The 15,815-nt window shown below is 41.0% G+C and overlaps 1 protein-coding gene, 1 non-coding gene and 1 pseudogene across 6 annotated transcripts in view; 2 read left to right on the top strand and 1 right to left on the bottom strand.

Annotated features, from left to right (window-relative positions):
* Positions 1–15,815, bottom strand: part of Taf1 (TATA-box binding protein associated factor 1) — a 123,021-nt gene that overhangs the window by 56,785 nt on the left and 50,421 nt on the right. For all 5 annotated transcript variants that reach the window (XM_070040318.1, XM_070040315.1, XM_070040316.1 and 2 more), the window contains 2 exons: positions 2,551–2,618; positions 1,350–1,472 (listed from right to left, as the gene is read on the bottom strand). In XM_070040318.1, the coding sequence (XP_069896419.1) occupies positions 1,350–1,472; positions 2,551–2,618 (191 nt within the window). The remainder of the gene's footprint in view (positions 1–1,349; positions 1,473–2,550; positions 2,619–15,815) is intronic.
* Positions 12,951–13,052, top strand: LOC138840525 (U6 spliceosomal RNA). Its single transcript, XR_011376100.1, has one exon. It is a non-coding gene; the product is annotated as a U6 spliceosomal RNA (small nuclear RNA).
* Positions 15,209–15,765, top strand: LOC138839561 (mitochondrial inner membrane protease subunit 1 pseudogene; annotated as a pseudogene).

Here is a 15,815-nt window from a genome sequence, read left to right as displayed (position 1 = left end):
CTGTCCCTGAGCTACTTTTGCTCATATCCCTCTAACACTTGAGCCACAGCTCCACTTCTACCCTTTTGGGGGTAATTTATTGGAGATAAGAGTCCCATGAACTTTCTTGCCCAGGCTGGCTTTGAACTGTGATCCTTAGATCTTAGACTCCTGAGGAGCTAGGATCACAGACATGAGCCATTGACAACTGGCTTAAGGATTCTTTTAGAATTCCTATTACCTGACAGGTTAAGGACTATAGGTACCTGGCTAAAACTCCTTATTTCTAAATAAATACAATTCTTCTTCTTTTTTTTTTTTTTTTTTTTTTGCTGGTCCTGGAGCCTGAGCTCAGGGTTTGGATGCTGTCCCTGACCTTCTTTTACTCAAGGCTAGCCCTCTACCATTTGAGCCACAGCGCCATTCTGGCTTTTTCTGAGTAGTTTATTGGAGATAATCTCATAGTCTTTCCTGCCCAGGCTGGCTTCAAGCTGCAATCCTCAAATCTCAGCCTCTTGAGTAGCTAGGATTACAAGCATGAGCCACCGGCACCCGGATTAAATACTATTCTTATTCCATAGTTTTATAGAATTACACATACAGATTATACAACAAAAACAAAACTCAGTATAGAATTTCTGGGGAAGATCATTATAGCCAAAGAGTCTATAAAAGCCAGGTACAGATGGCTCACACCTGTAATCCTAGCTACTACTCAAGAGGCTGAGATCTGAGTATCATGGTTCAAACTCAGGTAAGGCAGGAAGCCTCTTGATGAGCCTCTTGTTTCTAAATAACTACCAAAAAGTTCGAATTGGAGCTGTGGCTCAAGTGGTAGAGCATGAGCCTTGAGCAAATCTATGGGACAACACATGGCCCTGAGTTCAAGTGCTAGGATTGGCAAATACACACACAAAAAGTTTATAAAATCAGTATAATATGATAGCTGTCATAAAAAGTGGAAAAAAAGAGATGGAGTTATGGCTCAAGTGGTAGGGCACATTCCTTAAGGCTCTAAGTACACACCTGAGTGTCAAAAAAGGTTGCCAAAAAATAGACAACAAACACAGGTAATTATCAAAGTTGTTTGTACAAAAGCATCTCTAAAATCAAGAGCCTTCCAGTAGCTGGCATCCTCTCTCTAGGACTATTCAGGAACCTTGACATGCTAAATATCAATAATATATCCCAAGACCCCCAGCATCTTTCAATAAGGTACTTATACAGCAAAATGTTGATGTTAGAATTTAATACCAGTTTCTTCGACTAACATACACCACTGCTCAGAATCTCTAGCATACATATGCATGCATCCCATTTGCTTCTTTGTTTTCCTGTGTACTCTTACATTTAGCACAAAGACCACTTACATCTGGAACTGCCATCATTTTCTGAGTTACAATATTGTCCAGAATGAAAGAAAATGCCACCTGGTCATCATCATCTAGCAACGGATTGATTGCTTTCTCTAAACGAGCTAATTTGTCTTCTTTCTAAAATAAAATAAAAGAAAGCAAAGGCAAGTCAGGTTCGTGAGGTGTGATAACCACAGAAAATCTAGGAATAATCTAAAAGACAAGGGATATCACTTGGTAGCAGAGGACTTGCCTACCACAGACAAGGCCCTAGGTTTCATCCCCAGTACTAAAAAACAAACAATTATAAGAAGTCTAAACTGGTAGTAATTTTTTTGGTATAAGGAGACTTAATTCAATAAACTCATTTAAGACTCTACTAGGAAAAGCTTTGCACTTCGATTTATCTACATTGTTATAAATACTTCTTTTATCTTCTAAAATTTTACCTTCTCTGGGCAGGGAATGTGGATTAGTGGTGGAGTGCTTGTCTAGCATACATGAAGCCCTGGGTTCGATTCCTTAGTACCACATAAACAGAAAAAGCCAGAAGTGGCACTGAGTTCAAGCCCCAGGACTGACAAAAAAAATTACTCTTTCTAACAGGTACAAAGGGGCATCAAGTTGAAAATCTTTTCATCTGTATAGGTTAGTCTTCTTGTGAAATATCTACTTCAATACTACTAACACCATCATCACACTTGTATTTTTCTTTTTTTTTTTTTTGGCCAATCCTGGGGCTTGAACTCAGGGCCTGGGCACTGTCCCTGAGACTCTCTGTGCTCAAGGCTAGAACTCTACCACTTGAGCCACAGCACCACTTCCACCTTTTTCTTGAGGAATCAAACCCAGGACTTCAATGTGGTACTAAGGAATCAAATCCAGGGCTTCATCCATGCAAGGCAAGCACACTACCACTAAGCCACATTGCCAGCCTTCCCTTCCCTTTCTAAAGTCATATAGTTTCTGATCTTAACAGTAATTTAACATTTAATAGTCAAAATACCCATAGCAAGTTATTATCTTTTATGGACTTAACTTTTTCCATCTACAAAAGGATTGACCTATATATTCCTAAGGTTCCTTCCAGGTATCTCATACCACAAACGTGCCATTCCCACATATACTCTTCTTTTCGTTAAATTCTCTACTTTCTAAACTCTGCCACCATGTACCTTCATATGTCATTATCTTTGTTTCGTTTGTAATGATTTACCTCTTTAAGCTTTTCATCACAGAGATCCAGCATGGACTGAGAAATCTGGGTCAGTGAGTGTTTCGGCCCTACAAAGTAACAGTATAGATGGAAATATTAAGAATGGGAGGTAAAGAGCTGCCAACACCATTTATCCTTTCAATACATTTACTTGAGACTTAGTAAAGAGCCGTAAATTCTAGCTGCTGGATTAGGCAAATTCATCAACCTACTTTCATGTTTCATGCCTAAAACATAACAGGTATATATGAGTAAATAAACTAATTTTAATTAGTTTGTATCCATGCAATTAGTATTACTACTGGCTTTTTCTGAAGTTTAGTAAAAGTTTATTTTGTAAAGCTGAGCAAAAAAAAAAATAAAAAAGGAAATCACAACACAAGCTGACATCAAGAATGGAAGCAGAGAGCTTCCACTATCTTTTTTTGTTGTTTTCCATTACTACTATTATTTTGCCGGTCCTGGGGCTACAAGTCTGGGCTTGGGTGCTGTCCCTGAATGTCTTTTGCTCAAAGTTACCATTCTACCACATTAGCCACAGCCCCGCTTCTGATTTTTAGTGGTTAATTGGATATGAGTCTCATGGGGACTTTTCTACCCTGACTGTCTTTGAACTGTGATCTTCAAATCTCAGCCTCCTGAGTAGCTAGGACTACAGGCATGAGCCTCCAACACCTTGCTGATTTTTTCTTTTTATCGGTCATGGGGCTTGAACTCAAGGCCTAAGCACTATCTCTGACCTCTTTTGCTTGACTAGAGTTCTACCACGAGGAGTTAAAAGAGCTACTTCCAGGTTCAAGTGGTTAATTGGAGATAAGAATTTCGTGGGGACTTTTCTGCCCAGGCTGGCTTTGAATTGTGATCACAGATCTCAGCCTCCTGAGTAGCTAGGATTTACAGGCATGAGCCACCAGCACCCAGCCCATTACTTCTAATACTTAGAAAATCACTCATGTTTGGGGAGTGACGATTTGTTTAATGATGGTTGAAGAGATAAATGGATAATTTATAATATTTCTACTTAGTAGGAAAATCTGTAAATGTAATTTGTTTTGGTTGGTCGTGGAACTTGAACTCTGGGCCTGGTCACTGTCCCTCAGTGCTTCAGTTCAAGGAGAGCACTCTACCGCTTGAGCCATAGAGCCACTTCTGGTTTTCTAATGGTTAATTGAAGAGTCTCACGGACTTTCTTGCCCAGGCTGGCTTTGAACCATGATCCTCATGGGTAGCCTCTTGGGTAGCTAGGATTACAGGCGGGAACCACAGGCACCCAGCTATAATTATAATTTTTTGTTTGCACAACTCAAGGTGTGGAATATTCTTACAATATCTGAAATAATCTCTACCACATATCAGAAGCTGGGCACCAGTGGCTACCACCTATCATCCTAGCTATTCAGGAGGATTGAGATCTGAGCATCATGGTTTGAAGCCAGCCTGAGCAGAAAAGTACAGGAGAGACGGAGAGACTCAAGATGGTGATACTCTCACAGGTAGTCCCACTACATGTCTCTGACCAAACTAAGATCTAGGATCACAGCACACACTTTACTACAAGTGACCCACTCCTATCAAACTCTAAATTTAGACTTTTCCTACTACAAAAGGAATATCCCAACAGGGAAACAAGGGAAGTGAAACAAGAAAGTGAGTGGGACCCCTGCTGAGCAGCAGGACCCCGGGACTTTCTGCAGATTTTAAGCAGAGAAGCATCCCAAAACTGAAGAAATTGCTCAACACCAGACCTGCAGAAACTTAGAAGGGAAACCAGTGAAGACCTCGGAGTTGGCAAGCGAATCCCAACTCCAACCCTTCCTTTGGGCAGCAAACACTGCCATTGCAACCACCAGAAATCAGCACCACCGACTAAGGCTCCAAAATCATCCCCAAATCACTACTGGACAAAACATAAGGTCCTGTGCCAGCAGTGCCAGCGGGATCCCCATGCACCCAAGCTACCTCTGTACATGGTCCCCAGGACACAACAGCCCCAGCCAATCCCTTGTCCCAAGGGCCGAATGCCCTGCTTGACTGGGCACTCAGCCAGAACCAGCTCCCTCCCTGCTGACACCTGGGCTCCCACAGCCACCATGGCATCACTCTGTGGGCTCCAATGACCCTGCACAAGCCCCCCCCACCCCGTGCCTTCACTGCCGCTGCCAGCATAGTCCAGAGCTGCTGTGGATGGCCTCACCTGCTGAACTAGGTGGCCCTACCATGCCACCACTGACACAGCCTGCAGCCACCGGCAGCCACCACTAAGGCTACCCGATGTCATCCACCAATGCTGCTACCTACCACCCACCACCACCGCCGCCACCCACCGCGCAACCCACTGTCCCAAGCTCCACCTGGTCCTCCCATCACCTGGACTCCCCACCCCACAGAGCAAGATCCTTAAGCTGCTGCAGATGCCACCCCCCTACCTGGTCTTGCCAATGCCCAGACACTCTCACTGAGAACCTGCCAACACCATCCTGGCTGCCACAACACAGGCTCTGTGTGGTCTAGTGCATCACCTGCTACAAATCTTGTGAGTAACCCAATTGGCTTCACTCACTGGGGATGGCAATTCTCTGTAAGGTCCCAAAGCCCTCTGACCCAAGCCTCCAGCCCAAAAGGGAGGAATCACATCAGAAGTGAACTCTGATCTAAGCTCTGTTCCTAAACTTCCTGTGGCTACCTAGGAAGCCTGGGAACCGAGCTCCATGCCTGTGATAGCAAACTACAAATCCAAATCTCCCCAACTCCCCGCCATCAGGGCTCAGAGTGGGATTCTAGGTAGCAGTCACCTTCCCTTGTCAAAGGCCGTCTAGATCCAACCAAGCTATAAGAAAAGTAGATTATTGCAAGGCATACAAGGTTTTATCAAGAATTGCCTTAGAGGACAAAGCTCCCCCAAACAAGCCAAAAAACTCACTCTTTAGATTTTTTTAAAAAAATGTTTGTTTTTGATTCTTTGTGATTTTGTTTTGTCTTTAGGATTTGCTATTTAAATCTTCTATTTTTTCACTATAATTTAGTTTTTTCTTCCTCTTTTCTTTTTTTTTTTTTATTGCCACTCATGGGGCTTCAATTCTGGGCCTGAGCACTGTCCCTGAGCTCTTTAGCTCAAGGCAAGGGTTCTACCACTTGAGCCATGGTGTCACTTCCAGTTTTCTCGTGGCTAACTGGAGATAAGAGTCTTACAGACATTCCTGCTTGGGCTGGCTTTAAACCATGATCTTCAGATCTCAGCCTCCTGAGTAGTTAGGCTTACAGGCGTGAGCCACCGGCGCCCAGCTCTTCCACTTTTCAATTTCCTAATTCTAATTATTTTCTCTCACTCTATTCTCTTCATTTCTCTCCACATTATACTACTACTCTATCAGAGCTAACCTGTCTAGTTCTATACACAAAGTAAGGTCTTCTATGTATGTAAACATAATAATTACAGGAATTATCTTAATCGACTTTCCAATACATTCAATAAAACTTTTTCTAATATCAGCAATTCTCCCAAATATATATATATATATTTCTTTTCTTATTTTCATCTAGATTTCTAAGCTATTCCTTATATAATCTTTCTTCAAATTCTTTTCTACCTCTTACACTCTGAAACAAGGTCTCTAGTCTCTTCCTACTACACATACCAATCCTCTAAAAGCTGTTCTTACCCCTCTAATATCATTATACCCATTTTTTCTTCTTAATTTAAACTCATATCTCTCCAATCCTAACCCTTTTCTTCTCCATTTTCTTCAGTCCATTGATCTCTAATGGTTTTTATCTGAGCCATCTTGCAGTTGGTTCTATTTTGACTGAGTACAAGGGGCCCATCTTGTTAACCTTAAGGTTCAGACTACTTATCAGCCAAACCCAGATCATCTCAAAAGTTACAACTATATATAATTTCCACCACAGAAACACAACATGCCTCTCCAAGCAAAAAAAAAAAAAGAGAGAGAGAGAGAGAGATAAATAGGGAAACACCTACCCATTTTTTTTTGTCAGTCATGGGGTTTGAACTCTGGGCCTGGGCGCTGTCCCTCAGCTCTTCAGCTCAAGGCCAGTGCTCTACTGTTTGAGCCAAACCACTTACGGTTTTTCTAGTGGTTTATTGGAGATAAGAGTCTCACGATCTTTCCTGCCTAAGCTGGCTTTGAACCTCTCAGACTACAAGGGAATAAAATTAGAATTCAACACCAAAAGCCACCAAAGTTGGCTCAGTGGTAGAGTGCTTGCCTTGCATGAATAAGGCTCTGGGTTCGATTCCTCAGCACCACATAAGCAGAAAAAGCCAGAAGTGGCGCTGTGGCTCAAGTAGTAGAGCGCTAGCCTTGAGTTCAGGCCCCACAACCAGAAAAAAAAAAAAAAAGAAAGAAAATCCTGTAACACATGGAGGCTGAACAACACAATGTTGAACTACCAGTGGGTCATAGAAGAGCTTAGAAAGCAAAGTCAAATGTTCATATTTAACAAAAATGAACACACAAACTACCAGCTCCTCTGGGACACAGCAAAGGGCAAAGGCAGTACTCAGAGGCAAGCTTATACCTCTGAGTTCCTATATCAACAAATTGGAGGGATCTGAAACCAACAATTTAATGAGGCCCCTAAAGCTCCTTGAAAAAGAGCAACAAGCTAAACCTGAATCCACAAGACGAAAGAAAACAAATAATTAAAATTAAATCAGAATTAAATGAAGAGTCCAAAAAAAAAAAAAAAACATAGAAAGGGGCTGGGAAGGTGGCTCAGTGGTAGAGCACTTGCCTTGCATGCATGAGGCCCTGGGTTCGATTCCTCAGCACCACATAAGCAGAAAAAAAAAGCAGAAGTGGCGCTGTGGCTCAAGTGGTAGAGCACTAGCCTTGAGCTGAAGAGCTGAGGGACAGTGCCTAGGCCCAGAGTTCAGGCCCACAACCGGACGCAAAAAAAAAAAAAAAAACATAGAATCAACAAAACGAAGAGTTGGTTCTTCGAAAAAAGTTAACAAAATCGACAGACTCTTAGCAAATCTTATCAGAAAAAAGAGAACACACCCAAATAAATAAACTCAAGAGCTGAAAATAGAAACATCACCACAGAAGCAACCAAGATTCAGAACATTATAAAGGAATACTTCTCAAATATTTATGAAAATAAGTTTGAGAAACTGGAAGAAATGGATGAATTTCTGCCCAAACTAAACCAAGATGATTTAAACCAACTTAACAGACCCATATCAAGCATCAAAATAGAAATGGCAATAAGAGCCCTCCCACTCAACAAAAGCCCAGGACCGGATGGATTTATAGCTGAGTTCTACAAGGTCTTCAAAGCAGAACTCACACTAATGCTCCTCCAAGTCTTTTTTTTTTTTTTTGGTCGGTGGTGGGTTTGAACTCTGGGCCTGGGCGCTATCCCTGAGCTCTTCAGCTCAAGACTAGTGCTCTACCACTTGAACCACAGTGCCACTTCCAGCTTTTTTCTGTGTATGTGGTGCTGAGGAATCGAACCCAGGGCCTCATGCATGCGAGGCAAGCACTCTACCACTGAGCCACCTACCCAGTCCCTCCTCCAAGTCTTCAATGAAAATGAAAGTTCACTACCCAAACTCTTTCTATGATGCCATCATAACCCTCCTCCCCAAACCAGGCAGGGACTCATAAAGAAAGAGAACTACAGACCCATTTCTTTGATGAACATCGATGCAAAGCTTCTCAATGAAATTTTGGCCAATTGACTTCAACAACTCATCAAAAAAATCATACACCATGATCAAACAGGATTCATTTCAGGGATGCAAAGCTGGTTCAATATATGTAAAGCAATTAATACAGTTCATCACATCAACAAGAGCAAGGATAAGAACCACATTATTATCTCAATAGATGCAGAAAAAGCATATGACAAGATCCAACATCTCTTTATGATGAAAGCTCTGGAAAAACTACAAATCCATGGAATATTCCTCAATACAATAAAGGCTATGTATGACAAACCTACAGCCAGCATTATACTTAATGGTGAAAAGCTAAAGCCATTTCTTCTAAATTCAGTAACGAGACAAGGATGTCCACTCTCTCCACTTCTCTTCAATTTAATATTAGAATGCCTAGTTAGAGCAATAAGACAAGATGCAAACATAAAGGGGATCCAAATAGGAAAAGATGAAGTAAAACTCTCCCTCTTCGCAGATGACATGATCTTGTATTTAAAGAACCCCATGAACTCCACTCCCAAGTTACTCAAGCTGATCTGAAGCTTTTTGGCAAAGTAGCAGGGTATAAAAATAACCCTCAAAAATCAATGGCTTTTCTGTATGCCAATAACGAGAAGGGTGTGGCTGAAATCAGGAAAGCAACTTCTTTTGTAATGGACCCACAAAAAAAAATACCTAGGAGTTAACATAACTAAAGAAGTGAAAGAACTCTATAATGAAAACATTAAACACCTGAAAAAGGAAATTAAAGCAGAACTAAGGAAGTAGAAAAACCTCCCATGCTCCTGGATTGGGAGGATAACATTGTGAAAATGACAATACTGCCAAAGGCTATCTACACATTCAATGTGATACCTATCAATATCCCAACTTCATTCTTCAATGAAATAGAAGAAGCAATCCAAAAATACATATGGAACAATAAAAGACCCCAAATTGCAAAAGCAATCCTTAGCAGAAAGAACAGTGCTAGAAGAACACCAATACCAAATTTCAAACTCTACTACAAAGCCATAGTAATCAAAACAGCTTAGTACTGGCATAAGAACAGACCTGAGGACCAATGGAATAGAACTGAAGACCCAGAAATGAACCCTCACACCTATTTAATCTTCAACTAGGGAGCTAAAAAATAGAATGGAAGAAAGACAGCCTCTTCGGTAAATGGTGCTGGAAAAATTGGTTAAACACCTAGAGAAAACTAGAGCTAGATCCTTATATATCACCCTGCACCAGAACCAACTCCAAGTGGATCAAAGACCTCGAAGTCAAAGCAGACACCCTGAAAACATTGCAGGAAGGAATAGGAGAAACTCTAGGGCTCCTTGGCACAGGCCGCTATTCTTTTTTTTGTTATTGTTGGTTGTGGGGCTTTAATTCTGGGCCTGGGCCCTGTCCCTGAGCTCTTCAGCTCAAGGCTAGTGCTCTACCACTTGAGCCACAGCACTATTTCTGGTTTTTTGAGTGATTTATTGGCGATAAAGAGTCTCACAGGCTTTCCTGCCCAGGCTGGCTTTGAACCTTGATCCTCACATCTCAGCCTCCTTAGTAGCTAGAATTACATGTGTGAGCCACCAGCGCCCACTAGCAATTTTCTTAATAAAGACTCAGAAACACAACAAATCAAAGAAAGCTTGGAAAAATAAGATTGCATGAAACTGCAGAGCTTCTGCATGGCAAAGGTCATACCTAGCGAGATCAATAGAAAGCCAACGGACTGGGAGATCTTCACTAGCCATACAATGGACAAGGGTCTCATAACTAAAATATACTTAGAACTCAAAAAATTAAATCCCCCAACAACAAATCCTCAAAGAAACAACTGCTCAATTACTAAGTGGGCTAAAGACTTTAGACACATGAAGAAATGCTCAACCTCTCTGACCATAAATGCAAATCAAAACAATATTGAGATTCCACCTCACCCCAGTTAGAATGGCTATAATCAAGAAATCTAATAACAACAGATGCTGGAGGGGATGTGGCCAAAAGGGAATCCTACTGCATGGGCTGGAAGGTGGCTCAGTGGTAGAGTGCTTGCTTTGTATGCCTGAGGCCCTGGGTTCAATTCCTTAGCACCACATAAGCAAAAAGAAAGAAGCCGAAGTGGCGCTGTGGCTCAAGTGGTAGAGCGCTACCCTTGAGATGAGCTGAGAGACAGCGCCCAGGCCCAGAGTTCAGGCCCCATGACCCACCAAAAAAAAAAGTAATAATAAAAAAATTAAAAGAGGGGGCTGGGAAGGTGGCTCAGTGTTAGAGCGCTTGCCTTGCATGCCTGAGGCCCTGGGTTCGATTCCTCAGCACCACATAAGCAAAAAGAAAAAAGCCGGAAGTGGCACTGTGGCTCAAGTGGTAGAGCGCTTGCCTTGAGCTGAAGAGCTGAGGGACAGTGCCCAGGCCCAGAGTTCAGGCCCCATGACCGGACCCAAAAAAAAAAAAAAAAAAGAGAGAGAGAGAGAGAAAACCCTACTGCATTGTTCAACCACTTTGGAAAGTAGTATGGAGGTTCCTCAAAGACTATACATAGAGCTCCCCTATGACCCAGCAATCCCACTTTTGGGCTTTTACCCAAACAATCACAAACAAGGTCATACTAAAACTACTAACACAACTATGTTTATTGCAGCATTATTTACCATAGCTAAGATATGGAACCAACCCAGATGCCCCTCAGTAGATGAATGGATCAAGAAAGTGTGTGTGTGTGTGTGTGTGTGCGTGCGTGTGTGTGTGTGTGTGTGTGTGTGTGTGTGTGTGTGTAATGGAATTCTGTACCTTCATCAGAAAGAATGACGTCGCCCCATTTGTTAGGAAATGGAAAGACTTGGAAAAAAATCATATTAAATGAAGTAAGCCAGGCCCAAAGAAACAGGTCCCATGGTTTCCCTTATTCACAATAACTAGTATACATGTAGGATAATCTTACTAGACAAGTAGAAAAGTTCAAAAGCTATGTACATATGACAATAAAAGATGGTGCTAAGTGAAATGAACCCCAAGATAGGGACACAAGAGGTTTTACCTTTCTTGCTGTTTTTTTTTTTTAATGTACTTATAATGTACTATGTGATTTCTTTTGTATGTTCTTCCCCCATGGTATAACCCTGTTTTCACTGTACCCTGTACCCTGCATCTTATATACATTTTTCTAATTTGGGGAGGGGAAGGAAAATAAAATGCTGAAATAAGGATACAGGCTGACCCATTGTAACAATGAGATATACAAGACACTATGTTGAAAATGAACTTTACAACTTCGGGGGTGGGAGGGAAGAAAGGAGTTGGGGAGTTAGGGAAGGAAAGGATAGTAGGGGAAAAACAAGGGAGGGGGTAACAATGCTCAAGAGGAAATGTACTCATTACCTAACTCATGTAACTGTTATCCCTCTGTACAGTATCTTTACAATAAAATATTATTAAAAAAAAAGAAAAGTCCAGGAGACACTTATCTCTAATCAACTCCAGAAAATCGGAAGTGTCTCTGTGGCTTAAAGTGCTAAGAGCTCTAGTCTTCAGCAAAAAAGCTCCGCAGCACTACCCACGCCATGAGTTCAAGCCCCATAACCCACACACAAAACTGTACTTCAGTTTCCTTGAAACCCCTAATGGAAATTCAAAAACTTCTTCCAATATCTGACCTATTTCCAATAGTCTCTGCTTATGGTTGTTCTAATTTAAACTAATCTTAAAAGTAATTAGCCAGGCATGGGTGGCTTATGCCTGTAATCCTAGCTACTCAAGAGGCTGAGATCTGAGGATCGCTGTTTAAAGCCATTGACTGGGCAGGAAAGTCTGTGAGACTCCTATCTCCAATAACCTACTCAGACAAAGCTACAGCTCAAGTGATTCAGGGAGCGCCCAGGCCCTGAGTTCAAGCCATATGACTGGCAATAAATAAATAAACAAACAAACACTTTAAGCTGGGCCTAGTGGTACAGGTTCATAATCCCTGCTACTCAGAGGGTTGAAGCAGGAGGACAGAGAGTTGAAAGCCAACCTATAATGAGGCTCAAGCTATAAAACACAAACAACAAAACTACATACATTTTCATCTAACTAGTAATTCTGACTACTTTCTTTTAGTATCATTTGCTAGATTATCTTCTTGACTATCCTCCTTTCTCTATCCATGTTAGCATTCTCCAGAGCCTAAACCTTAGTTCTATTTCCAATTCATTAATTAATTCAAAATTAATTTGGTTATTCATCTAGCATGTTTAAACATGACTATGACATGTTCAATAGAAGAATGTAAAGAAAAATAAGACGAGTTCCTACTGTAGAGAATTCTTTGATTAGCCAATGAAAATGATTTGAAAATAATATTACTGCAAGACAGGGTGTAAGCACTTTATACATAGGGATGATGGTAACAATACATACTAACAAGACGGTTGGGCTAAGGTGTGGCTCAAATTTAAAAGCACTTGGATAAATTCAAGGCCTTGAGTTCAAACCCCTGTACTACAATAAATACGTTGTTTGCACATGAAATATCTAAGTTGTTTTATAACAAATCAAATCTGGTTATCGAAGAGTAAGGAAGGCTTGTTCTGACTCATGTTATTAAATGTTATTAAATCTTGCCCATGTAATTGTAACTCGTCTGTTTAGTATTCTCACAATTAAAAAAAAGTTATTAAAGCAGAGTAGAAGTCTAACAAGTACACAACAGAGAAAGACCTTAAAAAGAAGGAAAAGTGTACAAAGACTGTTACTTTAGCAGCATATATACTAAAACTAGAATAATACAGAGAAGACTAACATGGTCCCTGCACAAGGATGACAAAAAATTTGTGAAATGCTCCATTGGAATGAAGTGTCGTTTTCTCATAGTATATGATGCCACATAATCTATTTCCTTTTCCATTGTTTCTGTAGTAATAAGCTTTACTATCATTTTTAATGTATGTAAAAATGGTGTAAACTGGGCACCAGCGGCTCACACCTATATTCCTGGCTACTTAGGAGGCTAAGATTTGAGGAGTAAGGTTCAAAGGCAGCCTGGGTAGCAAAGTTCATAATAATCTTATCTCCAATTATGCATAAAAAAAACTAGGAATGAAGCTGTGACTCAAGTGATAGAATACTAGTCTTGAACAAAAAAGAACTGGGGCAGTGCTTAGGCACTGAGCTCAAGCCCCACAACGGCAAAGAAAAATAATTACAGAGTAATTCAAGAAAGATACACCTTATAGAACTTGGTTGTTTGTGAGTGTGGGAAAAGAAGGATGGAACCAATTATGACTGACGTCTAGGATGCAGAACTAGATATTAATACTATGAATCGAAATAGGCAATTAGATGAGTTGCCAGTAGGGCAGTGGGAAACAGATGTCTGGCAGACAAGCAGAAGCAACATACTTCCCCAGAAGGGAAGTAGACACTGGAGTGAAGTAATGAGAATGAATAAAAAGAAGTTATTACAAAAGATTTCTGGAAAAGCAAAGAGTCAAAGGTGGCAATAAATGCACAAAAGTTCAAGAAAGATTTCCAAGAACATGTAAAGATTTTCAGCACCATTAGGCTGGTGAGTCTTTATATGCAGTAGGATGTCTGAAATAAAAAAGATGACACTAACAAGTATTAATGAGTATGAAAAGAAATTGGAACCTGTATGAAGTACATGACAAGAGCTGATGGGATTGTAAAATGATGCAGGTGCTCTAGACACTGACCAAGTCAGAGTTCTGTAAAAAGTTAAAACAAATCCCAAGCACTGGCAGCTTAGGCCTATAAGCTTATGCCTAGCCCATGAAAGGCTGAGATTTGGAGGATCATTGTTTAAAGCCAGCCTGGGCACTGAGACTTCATCTTCAAAACAAACAGCAAAAAAATCCAGAAGAGAGTCATGGTAGAGTGGCAGCTATGAGCAAAAAAAGCCAAGCAAGTTTGAGGTCCTAATTCAAAACCATAAGGGGTGAGGGAAAGAGAATGATAGAGTGATACAAAGTAAATAATACACAATACACTGAATTTGGGGTTGGGAAGGTGGCTCAGTGGTAGAGCGCTTGCCTTGCATGCATGAGGCCCTGGGTTCCATTCCTCAGCACCACATAAGCAAAAAGAAAAAAGCCAGAAGTGGCGCTGTGGCTCAAGTGGTAGTGTGCTAGCCTTGAGCTGAAGAGCTGAGGGACAGCGCCCAGGCCCAGAGTTCAGGCCCCACAACTGGACCCAAAAAAATTTAAAAAAACAAAAACAAAATATACTGCATTTATGTAAAAAAGAGGGACAAACTATATGATATTTCAATAATATTATTGAATAAAAATTACTTCTGATTGGACACCAGTGGCTCACACCTGTAATCCTAGCTACTCAGGAGGCTGAGATCTAAGAATCATGGTTCAATGCCAGCCAGGGCAGGAAAGCCCATGAGATGCTTATCTCCAATTAATCACAAGAAAACCAAAGTGGCGCTGTGGCTCAAGTGGTAGAGCGATTCCCTTGAGCTGAAGATCTCAGGGACAGTGCCCAGGTCCAGAGTTCAAGCCACACAACTGAAAAAAAAATGAATGATGGTAAAAAAAAAAAAAAAAAAAAAAAAAAAAAAAACAATACTTGGAGCTGGGAAAGTGGCTCAGTGGTAGAGTGCTTGCCTTGCATGCATGAGGTCCTGGGTTTGATTCCTCAGCACTACATAAGCAGAAAAGGCTGGAAGTGGCACTGTGGCTCAAAGTGGTGAGCACTCACCTTGAGCTGAAGAGCTGAGGGACAGCGCGCAGGCCCAGAGTTCAGGCCCCACGACCGGCAAAAAACAAAAAAACAAAAAAACAAAAAAAAAACAATACTTTCGGGAGAACTGGTGAGGGGCTCAGGTGAGAAACCTGAATCTCAGGGTGAAGGTCTTCTGGGATTTTGGGTGTTAGAGATATCCTAAAATTATGGATCATCTGCATTTGCTCTGGGACATGGTTTAGATTGTTTTTCTGGAAAGCCTGTGATTACTCTAAAAGTTTAATGTATTTTAAAACATACCTAGGGCCAATGGTAGCAGACTCAACATAGAACTATGCTTCGTGGTGTTCTGGGAAAAACCTTTCGACTTGTTGGCTATACTATTCAGTATGGCTGTATAGCCCACTGTGCTTTTGAATACGCTGGTGGTGTTGTAATGTGTTCTGGACCACCAATGGAGCCTACAATTCATAATTCAGATATTGTCTTTGCAGAAAATCTTAGTTGGCATTTTTACGGTATCCAAAGAGGTGACATTGTGATTGCAAAAAGTTCGAGTGATCCATAGTCAAATATTTGTAAGCGAGTATTTAGTCTGGAAGGAGACAAAATCCTTACCACTAGTCCATCAGATTTCTTTAAAAACTATAGTTATTGCTAGGGTTTGAACTCAAGACCCCATGCTTGCTAGGTGCCAATGGGTCATGTTTGGCTAGAGGGGGATAATCTACAGAATTCTATAGTCCATTCCATATGGACTATAAGAGGACGAATTTTCTTTAAGACCTGGCCGGAGTGATTTTGGATTTCTATGCGACAGCCCAAATACTGACAGATTTTCTGATGATTAGCAAACACTTATTCTTTTGACTTGATTATTGTCTCCTGTTCAAGTGAATTT

This window comes from Dipodomys merriami, unplaced genomic scaffold (assembly GCF_024711535.1).
Source record: "Dipodomys merriami isolate MVZ:Mamm:240054 unplaced genomic scaffold, mDipMer1.0.p SCAF_3, whole genome shotgun sequence".
Taxonomy (NCBI): domain Eukaryota; kingdom Metazoa; phylum Chordata; class Mammalia; order Rodentia; family Heteromyidae; genus Dipodomys; species Dipodomys merriami.
The sequence above is the reverse complement of the archived record's forward strand: the minus strand, read 5'-3'. Positions and strand labels throughout refer to the sequence as shown.